Source organism: Propithecus coquereli, unplaced genomic scaffold, assembly GCF_000956105.1.
Source record: "Propithecus coquereli isolate 6110/MARCELLA unplaced genomic scaffold, Pcoq_1.0 Scaffold302, whole genome shotgun sequence".
NCBI lineage: Eukaryota > Metazoa > Chordata > Mammalia > Primates > Indriidae > Propithecus > Propithecus coquereli.
In genome coordinates, this window is record NW_012148642.1 from 2,048,537 (window position 1) to 2,074,698 (window position 26,162).

At 51.8% G+C, this 26,162-nt stretch overlaps 1 protein-coding gene across 1 annotated transcript in view; it reads right to left on the reverse strand.

Annotated features, from left to right (window-relative positions):
• Positions 1–6: 6 nt before the first annotated feature.
• TBXAS1 (thromboxane A synthase 1 (platelet)) overlaps positions 7–26,162 on the reverse strand; it is a 159,010-nt gene continuing 132,854 nt past the window's right edge. The window contains exons 10-13 of the mRNA XM_012649785.1: positions 8,877–8,968; positions 3,035–3,172; positions 1,466–1,628; positions 7–183 (exon numbers count right to left, since the gene is read on the reverse strand). Of these exons, the coding sequence (XP_012505239.1) occupies positions 109–183; positions 1,466–1,628; positions 3,035–3,172; positions 8,877–8,968 (468 nt within the window). The 3' untranslated portion in view covers positions 7–108. The remainder of the gene's footprint in view (positions 184–1,465; positions 1,629–3,034; positions 3,173–8,876; positions 8,969–26,162) is intronic.

The window sequence follows — 26,162 nt, forward strand, 5'->3', positions numbered from 1 at the left end:
CCCCCAAAATCTGAATTTTCATGTCAGGCATTCTCTTTAACTTACAGGTTGTGTCACAACCACAAGATTCGGCGCCACCCACACCCCGCCCCCTGCCAGCCTTCTGAGTCAGCGAGACACAATCTTGATATAGACGCCGTTTTTTGGACCTAGGGCAGATTTGGATTCTAACTGCAGCGGTACCTAAAATAGAGGAAATTAAAATATTTGTCAAAGTTAACCATATATCTGTGGGAAAACTGCCTCGGAACCGGGCCTGAAGCAGGCTTGTGGAAATTTGGCTGTGGGCGGAGTGATGGCCGGGCTAGCAGTGAGCAAGGAACCACCCCCAATTGGACCACAGTTCCTGGAAGAGCCAATGAAGCTGCCCTCCCGGACTGACACCCCACCCCCCAGCACACAGTGAATAACTTGACTCGCCCTTTCCCATGGTAATGAAATGCACAGGCAAAGAGTATGTTTGGTCCTGCATTTATCCACCCCAGGAGCCTGGGTAAGAGGTGGTAGCCTCTCACCCTGCAGGTGAGGAATGGAGGTTCAAGAAGGCCAAGTGACTTGGTCAAGGCCACAGCTGGCATGGAGAGCAAAGTCCCCAAGCCTTTCAGCAATTCTAACTCTCTCTGCTGGTCCCTCCTCATCCCGCTCGCCAGTGCCAGGCCAGTAACTGAGCAGTCCCCTCTCTTTCCCAGGGGCTTTGGGAAGAGGGGATGGGAGCAGTTTTCTGTTCATGCACGTTGTGATCTGGCTTCACTGACTTCCAGAAAGCTTTCCCATGTCCAACCTAAAGGCAGAGTCGATAGCAGACTGGGGGCTTTGAAGAAAAGCCAAAAAATTCCTCAAGTAGCTGGATTTCTCCTGGAGCCATGTGTAAAATGATGATTTCACAGCTAATGAAATCGTCCCCTGACAGGGACAGGCTGTGGTCATGGGGACTTGAGAGTGTCTGCACTCATGGGGAGGGGGGAGGCGAGGCTGTGGCAGCTGGGAGCACCTCCCCTGCCTCCCCTCCAAGCAGAGAGGGCCTGAGGGGGTAAGGAGGAGCCAGAGGGAGTGTCCCCGGCTTCTGTGGGACACGCCATGCACCCCAAAACCCCTTCAAAAGCAGGCACCCTTCACAACGGTAGACACTGTTGTCTGACTGCTCTTCGTGGAAGGAAGAGCTGCGGCAACGTGAGGCTCAGCCCTGCACACAGAGTAGTAGTAAAGACGACGCTGACACACACATGGCGTGTCACCTGCCTGGCACTTACCTGAGCACTTGCACGAGCTCGTTTAATCCTCACATGACATTAAGAGGTAGAGGGTGTTACTATTATCATTCCCCGTTTATGGATCAAGAAACTGAGGCCAAGGGAGGTTAAGGAGCTCACCCAAACTCATCGCGGAGCCCAATGCCACCCCCGGCTGGCCCGCTGCAGCACGTGGAGCTGGGGTGACCAGCCCTGCCCGCAGTGTCAGGCCTTACCTGAGTCTCAGCACAGGCCTGGAACCGGAACTTGCACAGGATGTGGAGCAATGTCAGCTTGACCTCCAGCAGCCCCAGCCGCACCCCGAGGCAGCTACGGGGGCCCGCCCCGAAGGGCAGGTATGTGAAGGGCCTCCGCTGCCGCCGGACCTCGGACGTGAACCTGAAGGTGCGTGTGGTCAGGGCTGGCCCTGGACACCTGCTCCCTTCCCTCTGCACTGGCTGAGCCAGCCCTTCCTCTGACACCTTCCTCCAGGAGGGGGTAGCCCCACCGCTGCAGTCCCAGCCCTGGAGGCACTGCTGAATTCAAAGAGTCGCCCTGACTGTCAACAGTGCCCTCCCTGCCTCTCCTTAGGAATTCAGTGTGGTGTTATTGAGGCCACGGGCTCACCGAGACCCAGAATCACAGTCTAACAGAACCCCAGGGGCACCCCAAGCCCAGGGCGTGACGATCACAGCCCGCACCTGGCCCCTGGCTGCACCTCCCCTTGGCCAGAGGATGGCCCAGCATCACCTGGGTACTTCCTAAGGGGAGTCCCAGGCACCTTGGCACCTACCAGCCCTCCCTGGAGGCCATGTCCTGCCAGTTTGCCCCCCGTCTCTCGAAACACACTGGCAGCTGCCTCCCCTGCCCACGACTGCTTTGCTGGCCCGAGCGCCTGACACACACTGGCAGCTGCAGCATCTGGAGGGCTGGGTGCCCTTCCTTGGAACCGCTGAGTCTGCTACCAAATAGCAGCATTTGCCTGCCACGTGTGTTCTGTGACAGCGAAGCCTGGTGACACTCATTCTTTTGTAACAGCCAGCTCCCTTCTTGCTAGCTCTGGACTTCACTGAGGTGCTGAGAGCCCTGGGGCTGCTGTATTTTCAGGAGCTGCTGGCTAGTGGAATGTTGTTTTTCTAGATCCCATTGCCCATCTTTTCCCAGTGACCAGGTTGTGTAGCTGGTCCCAGTTCAGTTGGAGCCATTGAAGGCGCAAATGCAACTGCTGCCTGGCCAGCTCTTGCCCTGCCAGATCACACAGGGGAGGGACTTCAATTCATGCTGGTGAGGGCTGGGTGGGGATGCCGGCTCACACATTTCCGGTCCCAAAGCCTAGAGATGAAACTAGACAATGGACCGAATCCATCGGAGTGGAAGCAGAGTCTACTACCGGATCCCATGAATTCAGATTCGTGGAGAAATTTGGCTGAGACTGTTGTTTTGGCAAAGCTGCCAGTTTTTAAAAAAAGGAAACGATGTTTTGTTACTTTCCAGTGGACACCCAAAGACAATCCCATCTGCTGTGTCCTGGCTTGAACAAGCAGAAGACAGCCTTTGGAAATCGCCTTGTTTCTTGCGTGCAGTGCTGCTGAGATGCTAAATCTCTGGATTCCGTTTGGAGCTTTTTTAAAATGGTACAACTATTTCCTTTGGAAATTAAACCTTGCAAACATCTATGTGAATTGCCATAACTTTTGACTGTTTGGGGACTGTGCCTCCCGGCCGCTCCCTCCAACTGCTATTAATAAATCTCCACCCCACACACTCACATCCCCCCTGGGCCATTGAATGGGGGCAGCGCTCACCTCTCAGGGTTGAAGATCTCGGGGCTCGGCCAGTGCTCGGGGTCGTGGTGCAGGGCGCCCACGGCCATCTCCAGCACGGCACCCGCGGGGATGCGCTGTCCCAGCACCTCGCAGTCCTGAGCCACCTCCCGCGTGAACCTGCGGGCGACAGGGAGATGCAGAGTGAGACTCGGAGGAGAGCTTGGGGCGTGCTGGGCAGGCAGGGTCTGAGTGTGGAACAAGGCTGGGTGACGGGGGCCCAGCCCTTCCCAGGGTAACCCGGATGGTGGCCGAGCCCCCTCGCATTGACCCTCACTGCCCCAGGAGCCTGCAGTTCCTGGGCTGCGCAGACGCGCTCGGCCCTTGGTGAGAGCGCACTCCTGCCTGCGCCTGGTGTCAAGGTGCAAAAGTGCCTTGGAGGGGCTTATTTCTGGAGGGATCTTGGAGGGTCATTTCCTGGCTACTACCTTTCTTATCTTCCCATTCACAATCAAGCTTCTTCGAATTGCCCCCCACACCCTCTCGCTCCCTGGTCTCCCATGTCCCTGTCCAGCCCAGCCGTCTGGCTGCTGCCCTCGGTGTTTGCCTGGTCAAGTTGCGCACGGATGCACGGATGGCCCCGGTGCTGACAAACCACACCCCAGTCTGACTGCTGAAGCCGCTGTGGCTTTGGAACCACCGTCCAACTCCCCAGCTCAGGTCTCCACCATGAGGCCTGTCGGTGGTGGCCGCTCTTGGCTCCTGGCAGAGTCTAGCTTCCTCATCTCACCACAATTTCTTATAACAAACGTCCATTACTCAAGAAAACGTGACTGAGTCTCTCTCTGTTCCTTGCAACTTGAAAACCCAACACAACTCTCTTAAGCTTCACCTTGGTGGCTGTGGCCCAGCAGTCTCCCCTGAGAACCGAGTCTACCTGTAGCAATGTAATTTGACCCTTGGAACTGAAAATTGAGACCACCCGTGTCCATGTGACTTCCTGTCTGTTCCAGAAAATTCCTGCCCAGGAAGAGAAGACTCTAAACCAAGAAATAATGTCACTGTTTGCTTCAGGAAATTAATGCAAACTAATTCATCTGGGCTAATAGCTTTCCTATCAGGACAATGGGTTGCTCGCTGGAGCAAAGGGTTTGCCTACCAGGCAACAGTCGTACCTGGCAAGTCTCCCTTCAACTTGCCTACCTGTATCCACTAATCCCTAAACTGTTATGCCATGAATTTTGCCCAATTTCAATCAATTCCTAGCCACGAAAGGCCTACCTTAAACCTCTGGAGCCCTGACCCCAAACCCTAGACACGCCCTGCCCTGACGGCCCAGGGTGAGTTTCTGCCGAGCACGTGTGCGGTCACTCTCCAGACCCACGTGCAACCTTCTATAAACAAAACAGAAGTGAGAGCCGAAGAACCCCTCTTCTCCTCAATTTGGGACACAAAAGTGTAGGCTTTTGGACTTTGGTGTTTAGCACAAGCTCTCAAGCGTTCTGGTCATAGTTCATTTGGAATTTTAAAGGAGGAGACAGAGCCCTTTAGGACAAGGGCGAGGTGACAACAAATAGTCTCTCTTCATCGCCCTCCCCTCGCACTGCTCCCCCACCCCCACCTGCTGCTGTAGTGCTGGGTTGAGAAGTTCCTTTCTGATTCAGCCTCACCCCACTTCTTACAGATCCCGCCCACAGGGAGAAAACAAAGCCTGCCTCAGCCCCGCCCCCCACTCACCTGCCAGACCTCAGGCCACTTCCTACCCCAGCAATGTGAGCGCTGGGTGGTGATGCCACTCACGGCCTATGCCCAGGCTCGGCCTTGAGATGCCTCCCTGTGTGGAGAAGGCGTGCGTCCCCAGCACGGCTGGACACTGAGGGGTGTGCGTGCACCCCTCACACGGGCTCACACCCCTGCTCGCGTCGGCACCACCCCCAAGTGCCTGGGGTCAACGGAAGATCCTCTGCGTGTTACATCTTTAACACAGGACGTGAGAGCGTGTGCAGGACAGCAGCTATAATAATTCTGGAATGTTTCAACGCCAGAATGGTCCTGGTGAGGTTGGATTGGTTGATTGATTTGTTTGTTCACTCGTTTCTTACTTTATTGAGGTAAAATATATGTAACATAACATTTACCATTTAAGCACCTTCATTGTTGTGCGGCCATCTCCACCGACCCGTCTCCAGAACTCTTTCATCTTCCTCAGCTGAAATTCTGTGCCCGTTAAACACTAATTCCCAGCTGTCCCCTCCCCTAAGGTCCTGGAAACCACCATCCTGCTTTGTGTCTCTGTAATTTGACTGCTCTGGGCAAGTCCTGGTAAGGTTTTACCTAGAGGAAATTTGGGTTTGGAAATCTGTTCCCCATTGTCTATACCACTACGGACAGCCTCTTCTATGAGAAGGGAAAACGTCTGACCAGGATTGTTTATTTTACCCAACGGCATAATCTCATTTGTGTTTTATTTTTAAAGGGTAGACTACATATTTTCTGCATGTGAACATAAAATTTCTGGAAGATGCCTGAGCTTGCACCATTATCTCCTCCAGGGAACAGCTCTGGGCTGGGGGGTAGCAGGGGGCTGGGGGCCCTTTTTCTTTGTGTCCTTCAATATTGTTTGGGGTTTTTAAATTATTATTTATTTATTTTTGAGACAGGGTCTTGCTCTGTTTCCCAGGCTAGCATGTTTAGAGGTTTTTTTTTATTTTAGAAGTATAAATATGTTATTTTGATAATATAAAAATTAAAAATAATTCTATGCCGGCTTTTACTTCAAGTTGTAGGATTGGGCTTCTCTAAATATCTTAGAGAAATACAATGATTACACCAATTATTGCTCTACCCTGCTCTTGCTCATAAAGGAAATTAACACCAACCCGTGGCTCCTGACCGTATTCACCTGTCTGTCACGAGCCTTTCACGTGACAGAGCAGTGACAGGCCAGGGCGGAGGGACCCCATTCAGACCCTAAGCGACTAACACAGTGACTGCATGCTCAGAGCTGGCAGCCAAAACCAGCCGGAAGCCCAGGCAGGCAGATGGGGTTGTGACGTCTGCACCCCAGTTCCCAAGGGGTCGGGCAGGGCCGTTCCCTGGCACTTCCTTTTTCAGCTTTACTGGAAACAGCTCGGACTTGGATGCAGGACCCCCGGAAGCTGGAAAATGGGGCCTTCCCTCCTCAGCGTCCCCGGGCCTCCTGTCCAGCTAGACCGGGCCCCACAAGAGGCCAGCGACACCTGCTACCGTGCGGCACAGAAGCCGAGTCACGTCGGTAACACTTAAGACTCGTTATGTTTTCCACAAGGGCCGTTCTGCGCTTCTTTCGTGGGTAAGTCGAGTTGTGTCAGTGCTTGGGAAAAGGCAACGTGCTTTTCAGAGGGAAAATAATGAAATAAATACAAGGACATAAAATGCTCACTGTCCCTGCCCTCACTCTCAGATCCTCCGTCTGGGCTGAAGGGGACTGTCCTGACGTCCGAGCGCGAGTCATGACTCCTCGCTCTCGTCACTGCTGTTTGCGAAGAGAAGCCGGCTGAGCCCACGTGACAGTGCCCGCGGAGCAGGCGTGTGTCCCCACTCAACCCGTGGGGCAGAGATGCACCGAGCAGTGCGGGGCTCCCTCAGGAGCACACCAGAGCCAGGGTGACACCGTCTTTGGACCCTCCCCTAGGCCTGTTCGGTGTCCTGTGGGCACGGGCACTGCGTGTACCTTTATGATGGAATTTGAGCCAATCTACCCGCATTCTCTATTTCTGTCCTGAGATCACCAGCACCTGGGTCCCCAGAGCAACACCTGCCTCAATTTCCTCTTACACTTTGCTGTTTCTAACGGGCCAGGGGGAGACTCAGCCACGGCACTCCCTGAAGAGCCTGTCGCTGTTTTTTTAAGCCTGTCCACTTTGTGTGACTCAACATGTCATCTCTTCTGTGTCTCACGTGATGAATTCTTGATTGAGTTTAGATCCAGGCAATGTGTCCTTTGATTAGTTTATATACTTTCCTCCCCCTGGAGAACGCAGCTGTTCAGCTCAGCTGGTTTCCCCGTCTGCCAGGAGCTTCGGCCACCAAGCCCAGGCTGACCCCAGCAGTCAGCCATCTCTGGGGCCCAGTAAAGGCTTCTTTCCTGTAACCAGCCTTTGTTCTGTGTGATCACTGAGTGCTTTATTCTGAACTTCATTTGAACATGTACACCAGCTGCCCGCAGTCCCCCGGAAGAAAGCTGGGTATATAGATCATGACAGTCTGCTCAAGGCTCCCAAGGAAATCAGGGAGGGGCTGGAGCAGCAAGTCTTTTTAAAACAATTTTTATTTTTAAGATTTTTATTTTTGAGACAGAATCCTGCTCTGTCACCTGGGCTAGAGTGCCGTGGCGTCAGCCCAGCTCACAGCAACCTTAAACTCCTGGGCTCAAGCGATCCTCCTGCCTCGGCCTCCCAGAGTGCTAGGACTATAGGTGTGAGCCACCTCGCCCAGCTTTAGTATTGTTTTAGAGAGAGGGTCTCGCTTCGTCACCCAGGCTAGAGGCAGTGGTGGGATCATAGCTCACTGCAGCCTCAAACTCCTGGGCTCAAGTGATCCTCCTGCCTCAGCCTCACCAGTAGGTGGGATTACAGGCACTTACCACTATACCTGGCTAATTTTTAAATTTTTTGTAATCTTACTATGTTGCCCAGGCTGGTCTCGAACTCCTGGGCTTAAGCCATCTTCCCACGTTGGCCTCTCAAAACACTGAGATTACAGGTGTGAGCCACTGTGCCCAGACAAGCATCAGGTCTTAATGCTGGCCTCAGAGGAGGGTGCGGAGAGCCCCGAGTCACTGGCCTGCTCCCCCACCAAGAGACCACAACCCTGGGTGCTTGAGGATGATGCAATTCAAATCACGGCACTGGAATTTTCTATCTTTGCTTCTGGACTTGAATATTTGGACAATACTTACAATCGCACTATTTGTAATTTGTAATTTGGTTTGAAATATCATTTTGAGATACCCTCAAGTCATCTACATTTTCTTTCTAAAAATGGTAAAAGGTTATCTCCATATGGTTTATGTAGTATATTAATTCATAGAAGTTCTGAGTGGAATTTATAATAGATAGTAATGTTTTGTGCTGCTTCCGTTTGTAGAACCTGAAATCTGGCCACTGTTTCACTCTCTCTAAGGGTTTGGGGACCGGAATTAAAATGCCCTTCTCCACGGGGTGCCCTCTTTGGGGGAGTCTGAAGCACAAGACTTGATTCCTACTCTCAAGGCACCTACGAGTTGGTGTGACCGGCAGCACCTTAGTGAAATGTCATGGAGTGTCGGACATGGGTCCAAGAATATAATATGAAGTAGAGCTACAGCTCAAAGTGCGGGGAGGAGGGCAGGGAGGACTAGTGGAGGCATGCCTGAGGCAGACGTCCTTGGGTGGTGAGTCCTGTTGGAGCTCCAGGACGTGACAGGTGGGGGTGCTGGACAGCAGGGAGACCTCAGACCGTCCCTGACTGTAATGTCAGCTTCATGGGCAGGGACTTCTATGTTTTTTGTACTCAGCTGATTTACGGAGCTTGGCACAAAGTAGAAGCTCAATAAATAGTTGCTGAATTAGTGAATAAATACATGAGTGGACAGGCAGGGTGAATGGCAAAAGCCACCAATGGCTATGAGGCCAAGGAAATGGGCTTGGGTTGGATAGGGAGGCCATGCTAAGAAAAGGCCAGGGATGCTTTGAGAAGGTCACTAACCTACAGGAAAAGGGCCAGACATTTGAGGTGCTCCAAGAGATGCAAAGGAAGCAAAGAACTTAGACCCTGGCTTGCAGGAGCACGTGACAATCCAGGTGGTAATGGAGGGAGGCCCAGCGAGGGTCTGGGGTGCAGGGCGGGCGGGGCTGCGACGTACCTGAAAGCCGGCGGGTACATCCTCAGAGTCTCCGCGATCACCATGTCCAGGTAGGGCAGGCCTTCCTGCACGCTGCAGTACTCAGGGGCCACCTAGGGAGGGGCCGTGACAAAGGAAAAAGGTGGGATCAGCTGGAATCTCGCAGCATTTTGTCTCTTCCGTGAACTTCAGCGTCCTGCTCCAACTTTGGCAAACATTTAAGTGAAAACCCCACGGAATGAAAAGTAGAAACAACCTGAATGGCATCTGATTAGCCCTCTACGTGCTCTGTGGTGCTTCCACTTCATGGTGCTATCCGTTATTGAAGACCAGCAGGTGTGGCCTGGGACCTGGGGGGTCTTCGAGTATCACACAGAGAACTTTGGTTATGAAACCGCAGCGGCAGCCTCAGCTGCCAGCATTTATTGCGAGCTGACAACGTGGCCGACGTACTGCACAGATATTACCTGTTTGAGCCTCCAGCAAGCCAGCGTGGCAGCTGTTCCCCATCTCTTAGATGTGAAAACAGGCTCCGAGAGGCAGCCACGTAGGCAGTAATTAGTACATCATGCAGATTTTTTTTGAGAGAGAGGTTCTCGCTCAGTTGCCCAGGCTGGAGTGCAGTGGCATCATCACAGCTCACTGCAGCCTCCAACTTCTGGGCTCAAGCCATCCTCCTGCCTCGGCCTCCTGAGTAGCTGGGACTACAGGTGTGTGCCACCACGCCCGGCTAAACATCACAAGGTTACAAGACAGAGAAATACCAAATAAAAAGTTGGCCATATCTATAAAATATTAACAGTAACAAAAAACCGAAGAGCTTACTATAAATCAGTAAGAAAGACAACTCACTAGAAAAATGGTGAAAGGATTCAAACAGGCAAAACACAGAAGAAATACAAGTTGCCAGGAGAAAAATGCCAATTACAACAATGAGATTCCATTTTACACACGTGAGATTAGAGAAAGGTGGGAAGTATGGATTAGATTTCAGGGTGTGCAGGTGTGGGGAGCACAGCTCCAGCACCCTGTGCTGGGGAATCCTCGCATCCCCTGGTGACTCGGCAGCTCTCCCTCCATGGCCCGAGGAGGGGCTTATTGGTGAGTTGCCAGCAGGGAGTAGGCACACCTGTGGATGGGGTGGCTTAGGGTGGGGTTGTGGGATGCTTGTTGCTGCCCTGCCGGTTTCCTGCAGAGGTGGGATGAGTTATCTGGTTGGAAGGTGGCAGCCTCACTTTCTTCATTAAGGTGATGCTAATCCAGGAGGAGTCCCCAATTTGGGGAATTGCTTTCCTCTGTCCCCTCCTCTCCCCAGAGCAGCAGGAGGCGGCCCTCCAGGGCAAGCCCATTCTGCTGCCGCCAGCTTTCCAAGGATGGGTTCCCCAAGGCCTTGCCCTACCTGCAGGGGCAGCCCTTCCCAGCCCTGAAGCCATCACATGGCCACCCTGCCTGGGATCCAAGCCAGTGTTCTCAAAGTGAGCCACCGCAGTGGCAGCAGTGTCCCCTGGGAACTTGTTAGAAGTACAGAGCAAACCAGAAGGGAAGGGTGAAGGGTGATAGGGAGGGGGGTCAGGACACATGGAGTCTTGAAGTCCATGGTCAATATTTTAGCTAGTCAGTTACAGGACAGCCATTCAATATGATGCAGCCCATTTAGTGAAGTCCCTAAGTCAAGTTGTAAAAAATATGTGTAGTTTAACCCCAGATTTGTGCATGGTTATGAATGTGGAGGGCCAGGCAGTTATTTCCACTTTGCAATAAAAAATAACAATGTCTGGTTGGTTTTCCCAAAGCCCTTGTATCTGCATCTCTGGGAATTGTTCCTTCCAAAGGTTATTACTTGACCACACACTTCCCACCCCAATGGCAGGCCACCAGGTGGCTGGACAAACATATGACCCATGAGAACGGCCTGTGCCTGGGGGTTTGCTCTGTGGTTGCTGTCTTGAGAGCTTTAATAACTTTATCTTTGCATCTGTGCTTTGGAAGCAGAGTCTGAAGGGACAAGGCAGCATGTGCCAAGGGCTTGGGGCCGTGCTCCTGCATGGCCCCACCTGCGCTGAAGCTGCCGGCTCCCTGGAGCCCCCAGCCTGGCCTTCCCCTCCCTGTCCTATGACCAGTGTTGCTCCCCACCCTTGGCAGGGTCCTGGGCACAGGCACAGAGAGAGCCAGGATGGGATACATGCACCCCGCAGCATCTCCAGGTAGGCATGGTGGTGGCCGTCCCTGCCCCAGGATGGCAGTACACAGTGTCTGTTGTGGGACTGGCTGGAGGCTGTGTCATGGTGGGGACACACCCACCCCGGGTCCAGGCACTGGGTGTCATAGAGCAGTGGTCTGAAGATCTTTGGAGGATGCAGTCTGCTGTGGAGGGGCGTGGGGGTGGGAGGGAGAGATGCCTGAACCAACTTCCCTAGACCCTGCCCCCACGGGCTGGGTCTCAGTGCATGGGTTTGGTGGCTGGCAGGACCCTTGGATGCCTGTGAGGGTCTGAACTGTCCCAGCCCATCAGGCATGTCCAGGCCTGAAGGCACGCCCCCTTGGGGGATCCTGGGGGATCCCTCTCTTCACGAGTTTCGAGTTTCGTTCGGGTTTGGCTCTTCTGGCCAGCAAGTCACAAGATTAAAAATTGTGTAAATGGGCCAGGCGCGGTGGCTCACGCCTGTAATCCTAGCACACTGGGAGGCCGAGGCGAGTGGATCCCTCAAGGTCAGGAGTTCGAGACCAGCCTGAGCAAGAGCGAGATCCCGTCTCTACTAAAAATAGAAATTATCTGGACAACCAAAAAAATATATATATAGATAGATAAAATTAGCCGGGCATGGTGGCACATGCCTGTAGTCCCAGCTACTCGGGAGGCTGAGGCGGGAGGATCGCTTGAGCCCAGGAGTTTGAGGTTGCTGTGAGCTACACTGACGCCATGGCACTCTAGCCAGGGCAACAGAGCCAGACTCTGTCTCAAAAAAAAAAAAAAAAAAAATTGTGTAAATGCAGTGGTTGTGCATGTGTTAAAAGTTCTGAAATTTACATTTAAAACTGGCATTATGTGATATAAAGATGAATGGTCAAATGTATGTCAATAACTTAAAATTTAGATTTTTCTTTATTTCGAATGACATTAAATGGAAAATAAAACCCACCGTGACAAGTGGAAGAAGAGAAGAAGGAAGCTTTATAGGCGCCGTTTCCTGCACTTTCCCTGCCTTCAAATAAAGGGTCCCACGTTTTCATCTCCATCTGGGCCTCGCCAATCACCTACTCAGTCCTGCAGGCCACGGTTGACTGGCCCAAGGGGACCAGTCTGGAGATTTGGATCTGGGGCAAAGGAAAAGCTTTTCTCCACCTGGCGGGAGCTGAACACAGGTGAGTCAAGACTCATTGGCGGCCATGTTTTGCCTCGTGGGTTAATGAGCAGGAAACACCAGTTGGCCTCGAGAAAGAAGAAACGAATCAGACATGCCAAGAGAAGCAGAGGCCAAGGACAGAGAGAGACCATTTCTTGGTGCCCCTGGAGTTACAGTTCCACTGTGCCATCTGCTCCTGGCAAGTGGCCCTGTGGGTGGCATCTCAGTACCCTTCCAGCAAGTTCTCACTTGTAGCCGAAGTTAGCGACATTCTGAATTCCATTATCTGCAACCAAAGGAGTTGCAGGACTATATATTAAAAAAAAAGAAAAAATAGAATCAGAGGTGCATCACCAAAATAGAGAACTATACCCCCAGAAGAAAAAGAAACCAGATCTGGGAACAGCATCCCTAACAGATAAACGGTGTTGGTTCCCCAAATAAAATTGCATGGGTTATAAGCTGTCAGGGTTTGTCAAAGAAAGAAAACTCTTAAGGTCAGCTAAGGGATTTCGTATTATAAAATCAAAGCCTTCATTTACTCTTTCTTGGAATGGGCTTTTCACTGTGCTTCTAAGCTTTCAGCTCAAGGTGCACGTGTAAAGATCATCTTGCCCGTGTAGCTGCACGTTAGAACCAGCTGGGTTTTTATATATTTTTAATATACACGGATGCTCGGGCCCCGCGCCCCAGGGAATGGCGTGTTGACTTGAGGTGGGGCCCGGGCACTGGTTCTCCTTTTAAAGCCCCCTTGCTGTCCGAGTGTGCAGGCAGGCTGTGAGAACCACTGGGTCCGTCTGTCCGTCTGTCTGAGACCCACCCTGACGCTTCTCCGCGCAGAGGGAGTCACACCCCCACCTCTTAGTCTAACCCAGTGAGACGACGACATTCTGTCCCTATCCCTCTTAGACCCGAGATTCTTTCAGGAACGTCGGGGACAAAGGCGGCCTGAGTGAATGCTGCCAGCAGAGGGCAGCAAGCACACGGCAAATGAGGACTCCCGGTTCCCGAAAGGGACCTTAGAAATCATTGCGTCCAATTTCTTCATGACAGAGATGCGAAGAACGGGACCCAGAGAGGAAGGATTGTAAACCCAAAGCCTCACACACACAGCTCCTTCTAAGTGTCCTCATTCATCCAGCAAGCGGGCCCTCAGCAAAAACCTGCGAGAGTCAGGTGCTGGGCTGGGTGCCGGGATCCAAAAATGATGCCGTCTCTGCCACCCGGGGATTCTGCTTTCCAAGCAAATCATCATACGGATGTGTAAAGTGTTACAGGGCAGGCTTACGAGGAATGGAAGGCCAGTTCTGGGTGGGAGATGGGGAATAGAGTGAGTGAGTACCACTGGGTGTTCAAGGAATAGAGGTGGTGAGTACCACTGACCAGCCACTGTGCCGGGCCCAGGAGGCAGGACTCCAAAACACACTGATCCGTCACACCCTCTTGGAGCTTCTAGTCTATCAGGATACAAACAAGGATGAGGGTGGGATGGAAGAACAGGCCAGGGAAGCACGTCCCAGACATTTGGGATTGGGGAAGCTGCCAGGAGGAAGCAAGGTCTAAACTGAGATCTTTATGATGAGTAAGAAGAAGGCCGTGAAGAGGGGGTGGGCTTGTCTGGATGCTGCTTCAAAAAAACCAAACCAAAAAAAAAAAAAAAGAAACTATGGGCCAGGTGTGGTGGCTCACATCTGTAATCTCACCACTTTGGGAAGCCGAGGTGGGAGGATCGCTTGAGGCCAGGAGTTCGAGGCTGCAGTGAACTATGATTATGCCACTGCGCTCCAGCCTGGGTGACAGAGTGCGACCCTATCTCTTAAAAAAATATTATGGGTCAATCAGGGAACTTTGAACCAACTGGATATTTGATGCTCTTAAGGAATTATGGTTCATTTTGTTTTTAGTGTGATGATGGTACTGTGTCATGTTTTAGAAAGGAGTTCTTATCTTTCAGAGATGTGTACTGAAATATTTACAGATAACATGATATGATGTATGGGATTTTCAAAAAAAATCAAAAGTGGGGAAGGGTGGGAAAAAAATGAAACTACGGTGACCACACATTGATCCTTAGTCAAGCTGGTTGATGGGAAGCTACATAGGAGTGCACACAACTACCCTTCCAAAGTGTGTATGTTATAGTTTTCCATAATGAAAAGTCAAAATGCTAAATAAAAATTTAAGTAATACTGGCATATAGAGCGGCCTATGGAAGGACTCTGATGTGTTTAAAGAATTCAGAATAGCTCTGTCCAGCTGACTGCATGGGAGAGGGGCCATTGGAGCTGGACCCGGGACTGTGGTATTTAGCAGGCACAGAGGGTGGAAAGACCCCCCCGTCAGGGCTTTGGCAAGTAGAAGACACTAAAAAATAAAATTTTGTTTTGGGGGAGAAGATGGAATTGATTTGAGTGAAGAAGGAAGAAGAAGTCAAGCTTAGTCGAGAAAGCGCTTTTGCTGGGAAGAAAAGTCTGGTCGGCTCACCCCACATGTTTAAAATAGAAGCAGCATCCACTCAGCCAGACAAGCGGGAGGGTGGGAGCTCTGGGCTGGGTTTGTGGCCTTGCCCGCCCCGGGGGCAAGGTCCCTGGCACTCCCCGGCCTGCGTCAGCACCTGCAGGCACCTGTGTTACTAACGCCTGGAAGGGCTGCAGCAGGTCTGCTTGGCCCGGAGTGTCAGGAAAACTTGGGGGGCTGAGCTGGACAGCCTCTTACATCAAGCCAGGAAGCACTTTAGGCTTCTACGTTTCCGAAAGACAACATTAAAGAGCGATCCCTGGCAGTTCTCTCTGACTCCTATTGGAAAGGCCAAATCACTCAGAAGTAGAGTTGGAGGGAATCTTAAAACCAACCTGTCCTGCCTCACACCCGACGGGGAGGCCCCTGCAACCTCTCACCCTGACCTTGTCCTTGCCCCTGGGAGTCCTCAGGTCCTGCCCGGCAAGGGGAAAGGGCAGGGACCAGTTCTGGGTCCATTTCGTTCAGCTGGGTCCATTGCCTTCGGCTGTGGCCAGTCACCAATACAACATCTACAGGTCACCTGGTCTGTAAATTGGGATTATGATGTCGTCCCACCCATCTTGCAGGGTAGGGTGAATAAGGTGACGAAGGCGAAAGTCTTCGGAGACTACGTGCCCACAGGCCGGTAACACTTCTGTGTGAACACACTCGGGACCAGGGAGCTCATGTCCACCTGAGGCCTTCTATTCTCCGGAGTAAACTACCCTATAAGGATGTGTTAAGGAAGAAAGAAAATTCTACAATCCTATAGAATTCATTTCAGCTGGGACTTCTTTTATAAGATAAATAACTGTGCTCTTAGAAGATTGAAAATGAAATATTGGGAAAAACAGACATTTAAAAAATAAGTGGAATCTTTGTCTCGTAGTTTCCATTCCCAAACCCGAGTCTCTCAATTTTCAGGGAGATTTTTTTCATATCTATTGATTTTCAATGGGCAGTGACTTCTAACCTATTTCTAAGGTTCTTGGTCTCTTAGTCTTTCTATCATATAGTTTAAGGTCTGCAAACCAGTATTTAAATACAATAGATACACCAGGTGGTTAGGGAACTCTATGGAAAATCTATTGACAAATCCTTTTAAGTAGGAGATAATACCACCCTCTCCTATTAATCTTGCTTTTCTATATTTATATTTTTGTGTATCATTTTCTCTGAAAGCTAGACACACACAGAGTCACTCACACACCTACACACACAGCACACACTGGATATGTGTGCAGATATGATCTGGACTGTAAATGAGAAAAATAAAATAAAAATGTCATTGCTTTCATAAAGATTGTTCCCGGAGAATCAGAGACCTAATAGACAAATTAGCATTTTCCTATTTCAAGAAAGGATATAGTAGTGGGTGGCTTCAGTTTTGTTTCTCCAAAGCAGTTGCAACAGCAGCATCCAACAGTATTTGTAACGGCTCACCCCTGGTCACCAGACTTGGCACTATACCAAGTGGGCCAAATGATGCCAGCCCTTGCTCTGTAGAAGCAGGGAGCTGGAAATCCCTTAAGCAGAGGGACAGCGGGGGGCAATGCAGCCACATGAAGAATAAAGATTTCCATTCTCTCTGATGCTTCAGTGAACAGAAGACAAGAATATGAAACCGAACTGTGGAAAATAAAGCGACCTCAGCTTTGCCCTTTTGACCATAAACCTAGCAGCAAAGCCCCTCCCCTCGCAACGAGTTTCCGAGCTGAGCGAGTTATTACCACGGCGAGGCCTGAGGCAGGGCCTGCCTTCCCCACTGGCCAATTCTCTAACTTGGGGCCCCGGGGTCCTCTCAGCTCTGACGTTTCATCGCTGAGATTCCACAGATCTGTTGTCTGAGTTCCCCGGGGTCCGGCAAGCAGTTTCAGGCTTGGAGCGAGAAACACTGGAAGCTTCCGTTACAGGAGGGGGCGGTGAGAAATCTGTCCGTCAATGTCGCTGGTTTACCTGGCCCGCGCTCAGAAAGTTCTACGTGCTTGTCTGAAGAATTTGGCAGACTTAGATGTAGAAATGCATCCATACCTTAGAAAAATTGAAAGCGTACATCGCATCTGTTTATATCTACTTTGTCTCACACAAACACCTAGACTATTCCAGGTGCCCGGTACCCTCAGGCCCAGGCCATTAAGGGATTAGGTGAGGGAATGTAATGGAAGAACACGGACCAGGCTGTGGTCACGCGATCACCCCCACTGGGCCCCAGTCCTGTCTGCGGAGGGTAGAGGGCACAGTCTTGCCGTTATCTGGAGTGCTGGCCCCCTGCAGGAACTCCTGTCGCAGAGATCTGTCATCGTAGTAGTACTTCGCCTTGCGAAGTGCTTTATTGCTTACCAGGGGAGTTTTACATCCGTTCCACCATTCGGTTTTCACAACTGCACTGTGACGTGGGCAGGGAAGCTTTTGTTGTCTATTTTGCAGATGAAATAAACAGAAATTCAGAGAGGTTAAGTGGCTTGTCCAAGGTCACATGGCAGAGTCAGAACTGAATCCAGATCGTCAAATTCCAAGTCTTTCCCGTCATTCCGGGCCTCCCCCATCGGCCTTCCGTCCCTTCCCTTCCTCTTGCACAATTTGTGGAGGAATAGCATGCTTACAGGAAGATAGGACACAAACAAAAACGTAGAGCTCAACAGATTTCCACAAAGTAAGCTCCCCTGTGGGACCAGCGTCCAGATCAAGACAGAACATTCCAGCATCCGGGGCACCTTCACGGCCCCGTCCAGTCACAGACCCTCAAGAGTCAGCACTGTCCTGACTTCCAACAGAAGAGATTACTTTTCCCTTTTTTTCCTGAACTTTATATAAATGGAATATTTACACGTAGGCTCTCGTGCCCACCTTCTTTGCTCACCATTGCGTCTGCGAGATCCAGCGAGATCCAGTATGTCGTGTGGTTTCGGCGTGTGCGTCCTTTTCGTGTGGGGCTCCATGGGGTGACACTACCAAGATTTATTCATCTTTTCAATTGTCGATGGATATCTGAGTTGTTCCCGGTTTGGGGGCCGTTATGAATAAAGCCGTTATGAGCATTCTTTTTTTACGGCTTTCGGTAAGCGTGTGTGCAAGTTTCTGCTGGGGATGTATCTCGGAGTGGAATTGCTGGGCCATGAGGGATGTGTACGTTCAGCTTTAGTAGATACTGCAAACAGTTTGACAAATTGGCTGTTCACGCTGCCTAAAATTTTAACAATGAATCAGTCGAGAAGCAGCTTGTTGACATCTAGTTCCTTCTAATCGTGGGTTCCTCCCCGCTTCTCTCCCTCCCCAGCCAATATTCCGAAATCCAACCACTATCTCTGTTCCAGGAAAGGGCTGAGAGAAAGAATTAGGGTATTATTTATTATTTTGGGAGCTGAGTTATTTATTCCTTTCGTCTGTGTGTAGCAGAGGGGGGAATTAGGAACAAATAAGACACATCTAATTACCTAATTTAAAAAAATTGTCCCAATTAACAGACACAAGCACTCATAAGCAAAAATGCATTCCAACATCAACCAGATTCTAGTCTTGGAATTATCAGCTGTTTTGTAATATTTAGGATTCCGTTCTCTCCATTAGCATGGAACATTCACAGTTGATTGTGTGTGATGTTGAAAGAAAGAAACTCCTGCGTAAATGATAGTTAAATCACCTAGCCCCCTTCCTCTGCGCTGGGGAGAGAGTGGGCTGCATTGAATTTGCAGAGGAAATGTTTTGTTCACTCCACAGATCCTGTTCCCTCTATTTACTCTGCTTAACAGAGCATGGGAATGGGGAGGGAAGGAGAGAGAAGATACAGCCCCACACCACTCAGAACTTATTCTGCATTCGGGCAACCATTTATTTGTTCACTCGAAGAGTTATTATTATGGTAATAGGGAGCCACTGAGGGTTTCTGATGAGCTGAGGTAACACACTGACAATGGTATTGTGTGGTCTGACAATGGCTTGTAGGATGGCTGGAGCAGAAAGAGTTGGGAATTGGGTCAATAAGACAGGAGGTTATTGCAATAGTCGCGGCACAAGGAATGAGCTCCGATTACTATGTCAGGTGTCAGAACGGGAAAAGGGGCTGAAAGAGGGAAGCCATATAAACAGCAATTCTCCATCTTGGCTGCTCCCTAGGGTGCTGGTGCCCCACCCCAAAACATTCTGATTGAACTGGTCTGCGTTGGGCGCAGGAATTGGTATTGTTCTCGAAGCTCCCCAAGGGGATATGATGTGTAGCCTGGACATCAGCTTAGCGTTATAAAGGAAGCCTCAGCAGGGATGTGAGTCTGGGGCTATAGGAGGTCACGCACGGAGAGAGATGAAAGCAATTCCAGGTTTCATTCCTGGGTGGCTGAGAGAAAGATGGAAACAGGACCCACGGGGCGTGGGGGCTGCATCGTCCAGGGGAAGGAGCTCGACATTTGCAGGTCGTGTTGGAGGCCCCACGGGAGACAGGCAGTGGCTTGGCCTGGAAGTGGGAAGATGGGGCCCAGCTCAGCTGCACAGAGGGGGATGAGTCTCTGGGACGGGGGTAAGAAAGAAAAGCACAGAGCCAAGGTCTGCGCCTTAAATACTGCCCAGGGGAAGGTGGGGGGATGGCTGGAAAGAAAGGGACCGTGGACAACGTCTCAGCTCTCCTAAACAGGGCCTGGGAGATTCAGGACTAGGAAAGGCCATTGCAGTCTTCAACTGCGGGAGGGGGAGGCCAAAGCCACACCAGTGGGGTTAAAGGATGTGCAGGGGGAAAGGGAATAGAGCAAGAGGGTGTGCAGGGAGCCGGACAGACCACGGCTACCAGGCGCACTGGGAGAATTTGGAGAACAGAGCATCGTCACGTGTCTGTAGGGCAAGCGTGGAACCCAGGAAAAGGTCGTGCAGATGCTAAGGGTGGGACCAGGCGCAAAGCTTTCGACTCAACATAGGGAGGATTTTCAAATGACTTCAACAGGACAGCGGAACAGGCAAGCCCATGCCCACCAGAGATGTCCAGAAGTGGTCACAGAACATCTGCAAAGGTCGCTGTAGGACATTATCAGACCCCTGATTAGTAGGAGGTTGACCTGAGTGACCCTGAGGTGCCTTCCACGTCTGGGTTGGTCTCATGCGTCACGACCGTGCCCCCGTCCGCCCAGCGACAGCCGATGACCTTAACAGATCCTGGTCACCCTGCCAGGCCAAGTAAATGCCACGAGAAGGCGGAGAGCGATCACTTGCCCTCCCCGGCATTTCCCACCCTTGTGTCTGCGTGTATCTCGTTGATAATTCGGTCGCAGAGAGTGCAGGTCACTAACTGTTTGGGGAAATGATAAACAAAGATAAGAGCTTTAAGCACTGGAATTTATTTTCTATCCACTCACCCTAAAAGCAACTGCATGTTAAATTTAGAAAGCCGGTCCAGACCCATCCCGCCCCTCCTGTTTCCTGCCTCCCCTTTCCCGCCTATGCCCGGAGCCCAGTCTCGGCTGACTGTGGAATACGAAATGTGTTTGTAAAGCCCAGGAGTCTTTAGAGCCTGCCTGCCTGGATGTTTATAAAAATGTATCATCCGGGGGCCTGGGAGAAAGAGGCCATTTGCTCTGCTGCCCGCTCTGCTCAGCATCTCAGCAGCAGCCGCCTCTACCCAAATATTTACCCAAATGTCCTCCCCATCAGGGCCGGGTGCCTCTGTCTCACACTGTCAGTGGGTGGGACGTCCCCCAGGGAGGGAGCAGCATTTCCAGCAGACCACCTCGGGATTCGCTAATAAGGTCTCCCCCACACCCGGGAATCTGTAATTGAACAGCTCTCTTTTCTACGTGGGTTAAATCCCTTTGCAACCAACTCCGAGAACCTGTAGAAATCCTTTTGTTGACCTGGATTTCTGTTGTATTGAATATTGTTTGAAATAAATGAGGCATTGTCTGGGCTCAGAATTTTCTGGGTAGAAAGAGATCTCCACTGTGATGTGATTTATTGTAGCAGGATTTTTTTCAGCTCATCTTAAATTCCCTATTGCCTGCTCAGTCCATTTTCACAGCTCGGGATGTAAGTGGGGAGGGCTAGGCCCGAGCTAAGGAAAAACAAGCCTCCTTTGCCCAAGGATGGTGCCCAGAGGCCTAAGTGGTGTCTGATTTTAACTATTGCTGAGAAGTGAGGTCCATTTGTGTGGCCAGCTTAGGAAAAAAGAGAGTGGGCCCAACGCTCTCAGCTGGTACCGGGAGGTTGGTCAGGGGACAGCAAAAGAAATGAGCAAAGGAGACTTGGAGGTTACAGGAGTTCAACCCTCCACCATATGGATGAGGAAACACAGCCCAGAGAGGTGAAGTGATTTGCCCAAGCCGCACAGCAAAGGAAGGGCAGAGGCAGTGTTAGACCTCAGGCCTTGAGACACTCGTCCAGAGCTGTCCCCTCTGCCCACGTTGCACTGGAGATGGAAGGGCTTAACCACAAAAACCAGGGTAAGAAATCTAGGTATACCATAGCCAGATGGTATTTTTGGTGCTCATTTATAAGAAATTGTGGAGTATGTTTCTTGGGTCACCTTATGAAATCTCAAGGAAGATAAGGACTTACGGGAAAAGTGGGTCCATTCTAGCCCAAGGTAGCAGACCACAGGATCAGCGGGAGATGAACTTGAGTGTGTGCTTTTGCATTTCTTAATCCCCTGTGTTCATGGATGGGTGCTTTGATTTCCCCAGCCTCAGGGGCTTTGCCTACAATCAGGTGGTGTAGGCTTGCCAAATAAAATACAGCATGCTTCATTAAATTTGTATTTTAGATACACTATGCCATGGACGGAATGTTTGTGTCCTCCTCCCCCAAATTCATATGTTGAAGTCCTAACCCCTAATGTCTGGTATTTGGTGATGGGGTCTTTGGAGGTTATTAGGGTTAGATGGAGTCATGAGGGTGGGGCCCTCAGGATGGGATTAGTGCCCTTACAAAAAGAGGCAGAGACACAAGATATTTCTCTCTCTCTCTCTCTCTTTCTCTTGGAGAGGCCCAAGGCAAGGTCATGTGAGTCCAGAGAGAAGGTGGCCGTTTACAACACAGAAGCAGCCCCTCACCAGGAACCGAATCTACCAGTACCTTGATCTTGGACTTCCCAGCCTCTAGAACTGTGAGAAATAAATGTCTGTTGTTTAAGCCACCCAGGCTATGATATTTTGTTACAGCAGCATGAACTAACTAAGATGAACTATAAATATTAATACTTTTTTGGTTTTTTTTTAACCAAATATTGCATGGGACATACACCAAAAAAAAAAAAAAAATCATTGTGTATGTGAAATTCAATTTTCCTGGATGTCCTATATTTTCATTTGCTAAATCTGGCGACTCTAGGGTGGTGGTACAGTTTATGCTAAAGTGGAAAGAGATGCAGTTGGACCAGCACTGTCAGCAGGCATGTAGCACAAGGAGACCGTCAGAGGACAAGGGAAGAGCAGAGCAGAGGAGACTTGGAGGCCACAGGAGTTCCGCCCTCCCATGGTGGATGAGAAGCCACAGCCCAGAGGATGAAGTGACTTGCCCTGACTTCTGCCGACACAGAAATCCTCACCTGTTTTTTTTTGTAAATAAAAAATTCCATTAAGCTTTAAAATACATCCGGCCCTAGTTAGGAGGTGGAGGTGGGTTTTTTTCTTATTTGTTTGTTTGCTTTTTAATTTTGGAGGCAAGCTATGGCTCTGTTGCCCAGGCTGGAATACAGTGGTGCAATCATAGCTCACTGCAGCCTCGAACTCCTGAGCTCAAGTGATCCTCACGTCTCAGCCTCCCAAGCAGCACCTGATACGAGATACAGGTGCTCGTATCACTGTTCCCAGCTGAGTAAAAAAAATTTTCTTTTTTGTAGAGACGGAGGTGGGGAGGTTGGGGGGTGTTTCGCTATGTTGCCAGGCTAGTCTTGAACCCCTGGCCTCAAGCGATCCTCCCACCTTGGCCTCCCAAAGTGCTGGGATGACAGGGCATGAGCCACAACATCCGGCTCTGTTTCCTTTTGGCTCTCAGAGAGATGCCTTTAGCATCTCTGTACTTTACACGGCTCCTTATGAACCCTCTGGGCTTGTTCAGCGCTAATCACGCCCCTTTGCGGAGCCGGGAGCCCAGTGCTGTCGGGGGCTTCTTACTCTGCACAGGAGGAAACGGAGGGAGAGCTGGGGTTGCAACCAGGCCTGTCTCCAGGGCTGCCTGCGACATGCCGCTTCCACTGGGTGCTGTTTTAGCCCTTTCCTTTTTCTGCAGCTGGTGGCTTTCAGTGAAAAGAAGTTCTTGCCAAGATTGGCCTCTACGGTGGCAAGACTAAGAACAGACCCCGGGCAAGTGGCTGACGTGCACTGCCCTATCGTGGGCCTCCTTCCTCTGGGGAGCTGGAAGAGTAGGTTTGGATAAATAGGAATGAGATCTTGGGAAGGAAGCGTTTTCTTTTTTCCTAATTAAATTTGGGAGTGGGAGGGGACATACTAGGTTGAAGACAGCACATGCCTCAGAGTTTCGATGGCCAATGTCTTATCTTCCGTAGACCTGGAGTTTGCAGGGTGGCTCAAAGTAGCTGCCACGGGAATCCCTGCCTCACCTGGTCTGCTGGTGTGGGCTGGGCCACGGGCAAAGGGGGCTGCCCACTGGCCTGCAGGGGCCCCACCCCCGTAGCATATTACCAGAGCAGGCATGGAGGGCTCACCTCCCTGGGCTGGGCGTCGGGGGAGAGGGAGGCTACTGCGTCCTCTCCTTCCCTCCCAGAGGGTCCTGGCTGGGGAGGTCCTGCAGGTAAGACCCACACTCCATCTCCACATGTGGGAAGGGTCTCCTGTCTCCCGCTGGTGCCTGGGCTGGGGGCTGAGTGCTCCCCGCTAACCCCGTCCCCCACCCCGCTCTGCCCCATCTGCTCACACGCTGGGCCTGTGCGGCCCCAAGGCGTCCAACAAGGGCTTCACACGGGCACGTCCCCTGGACAGGCAGCCTCTCATCTGGACAAGCTGCACGAGCTCTCGGGGGCTTCAACCCAGTCCCAACTCTGGGCCTAACTTTTGCTAACTGTTGTTAGTTTTCTTATCTCTGCTATGGGGCCATTCTTCAAACGTGGGACAGAATATCAAAAGGTGACTCTGGCCACATGAGGGCCAGTCACCACTCCCCACCATATGTGTTCCTATACGTTTATGCTTGTATTTTATTTATTGATCGATTTTTTTTGAGAAATCAACACTGATTCTTTCTAGTGAGAATTTCATCTATCTTGCAAGGGTGCCCTTAGCGCCTTTGTGACTCCCTTGATGTTTACAGTGGCCTCTCCCACGACCCTGACAATCCTTCCATCGGGCCACGGTCAGCTGGTGCCTGCTGTGGACACAGCTCGCCCCAGGGCTGGGTGGGGATGGGCCATGCCCAGTCCCCGGGGGCAGAGAGGCCCAGTGGACGCTCCAGTGGGCACTGTGGCAACATGGAGGGGACATCGTGGGGCCTCGTGGGGCCACGGACCTGACTGCTGGGGTGGGGATGGGGGATCGGATCGACTTCCCAGAGAAGGTGAGGCTGATGCCGAAGCAATTTTCAGAAAGTATTTGTGTTCTTTCACACAGAAACAATAAAAGCACTTAAACAAGGTTTTGGAACAAAATTGAAACGAGTTCCATCGCAGCCGCACCATTTATTGCCGTTTTATTGGCGTGCGCGCTCTGTGGGTTCTGCCTCTCCGCCGGCTGCAGCCACGTTGCAGCCCATAGATCGTGGCAGTGGCACGTGTTAATTACGGCAATTCGTTTTGGCCGTGGCTGTGAGGAATCGCTTGTTTCTTTTGTCTTCCTCTCTGCCGCTCTCTGGGATGGGCCGTGTACCCCCTGCCCAGGAGTGAGGCTTCTCAGAGGGGCTTCGCCTGAAGGTGGGGGCAGGCTGGGGTCCCTCCAGGTGTCAGAGGTGACTCTGAAAACACCAGGGAGGCCCCGTGGGCGGGGCTGGGATTTTTGCAGGATCCTAGGTCCAGGCAGCCAGGGGTAGAGGTCAAGTTCACAGCCACATACCTGGCAGAGCAGGTGGGGGAGGAAGGGAGGAAAGCACAGTGTCTGGGGGGTGGGGCAGAGAAGCCACCAGAGCAGCCCTGAGGGGTCCAGGATGGGAGGTCCCAGGGTCGGGATCAGAGGGGTTGGGATGACCTCCCAGCAGATGTAGGATGCCGGGCTCCCCGCAGGACAGGAGGGTCCGATGCCCCCAGACAGCAGTCAGGTCTGGGAGGCTGGCTGCCGGGCATGGCCATGCCAGAGCGAGAGCTTCAAACGCCACGCTCTGGAGGTTGCCCCTTCCACCAGGAGACCGAGGAGCTGTTGTCTCCTGCTCATAACTGCTGGACCCTGTGTGGTTTAGGATAGGGGCGCGTCGTGCTGGGACACCACCTGCTGCCTGCTAGCTGCGCTCCCCCTTGCAGGTGGTCTCTAGGTCACCTCTGGGAGCCACAGCCCGGAGTGAGGGGCGGGGATGTGGGTGCGAGTCAGGGACCTGGCCCGGGGGAGGGGTGGAGAGCCGGGCCAAGGGCGACGTTTGTAAGAAGGGAAAGTTCCACGACTCTGAGTATCTGCTGGCCGTGTCATGAGGGCAGGCACAGGACGAGTCCCCTTGCACCATTTCCCTGACGTTTATGTTGCGGAGGAGAAAACTGAAGCCAGAGGAGTTTGCACGTAAGGTCAGTGGGCTGAGATGGTGGCGTTTGTGAAGAGGGCTCATCATAGTCAGTGAATGAAAACCCAGGTCTGGCCAACCCTAGCGCCTATGACAATGATAAGCAAAGATGAACAAGACAGGAATTACTTTCTCTTCCTTGGCAAGCAGGACAGACAAGGATGTGCTCAGGTCATGCTGTGTGACCACAGCAGGCGAGTGGCCAAGGGAACAATCAGGTAGGGCCTTCACTCGGCAGGACATAAACCAAGCTAGGAACGCACCAGTGGGCTGCCCCCCCGGGACCAGAGAATTCAGGAATAGGAAGGAGCTGGGAGGGCAGAGAGGAGGGACCGGTGTTTTGAGTGTTCCTAAACCCAGCCCCACTGCGAGAAGCCCTTGCGGGGACCTCACAGGTCCTCCCCTGTACCCGGCAAAGTGTCCACCGCAGGCTGCCCTGCAAGGACCAGTCTCATCCAAGACGGCCAAAGGGTGGGACAGCTCCTCAGGAGGGAAGGGAAGCCACCTGAGAATTCCACAGACCTTGCTTGCGACGTGGTCAGATATGGTATCATCTTCCTCGGCCTTGGACCACCGGCCTCCCTGGGCATCGGCGGCGCTCTCTGGCCCTGGGCCCTGGGATGCGGCGACTCCCCCACCCCAGTGTCTCTGCAGTGTGACTCACCCCTTCACTCTCTGCTCCCAGCTCGTGCTGACTCCTGCCTAGAGGAAGAACAATCACCCAGAGCCTGTCGAAGGGCCAGTCGGGGCAACCCCTTGGGGTCTCGGCCAGACTCATGAATCTGTTTGGAAGGTTCCCTGAAAGCAGCGCCGTGCCCGGCTGTTCTCATGTCTGCTG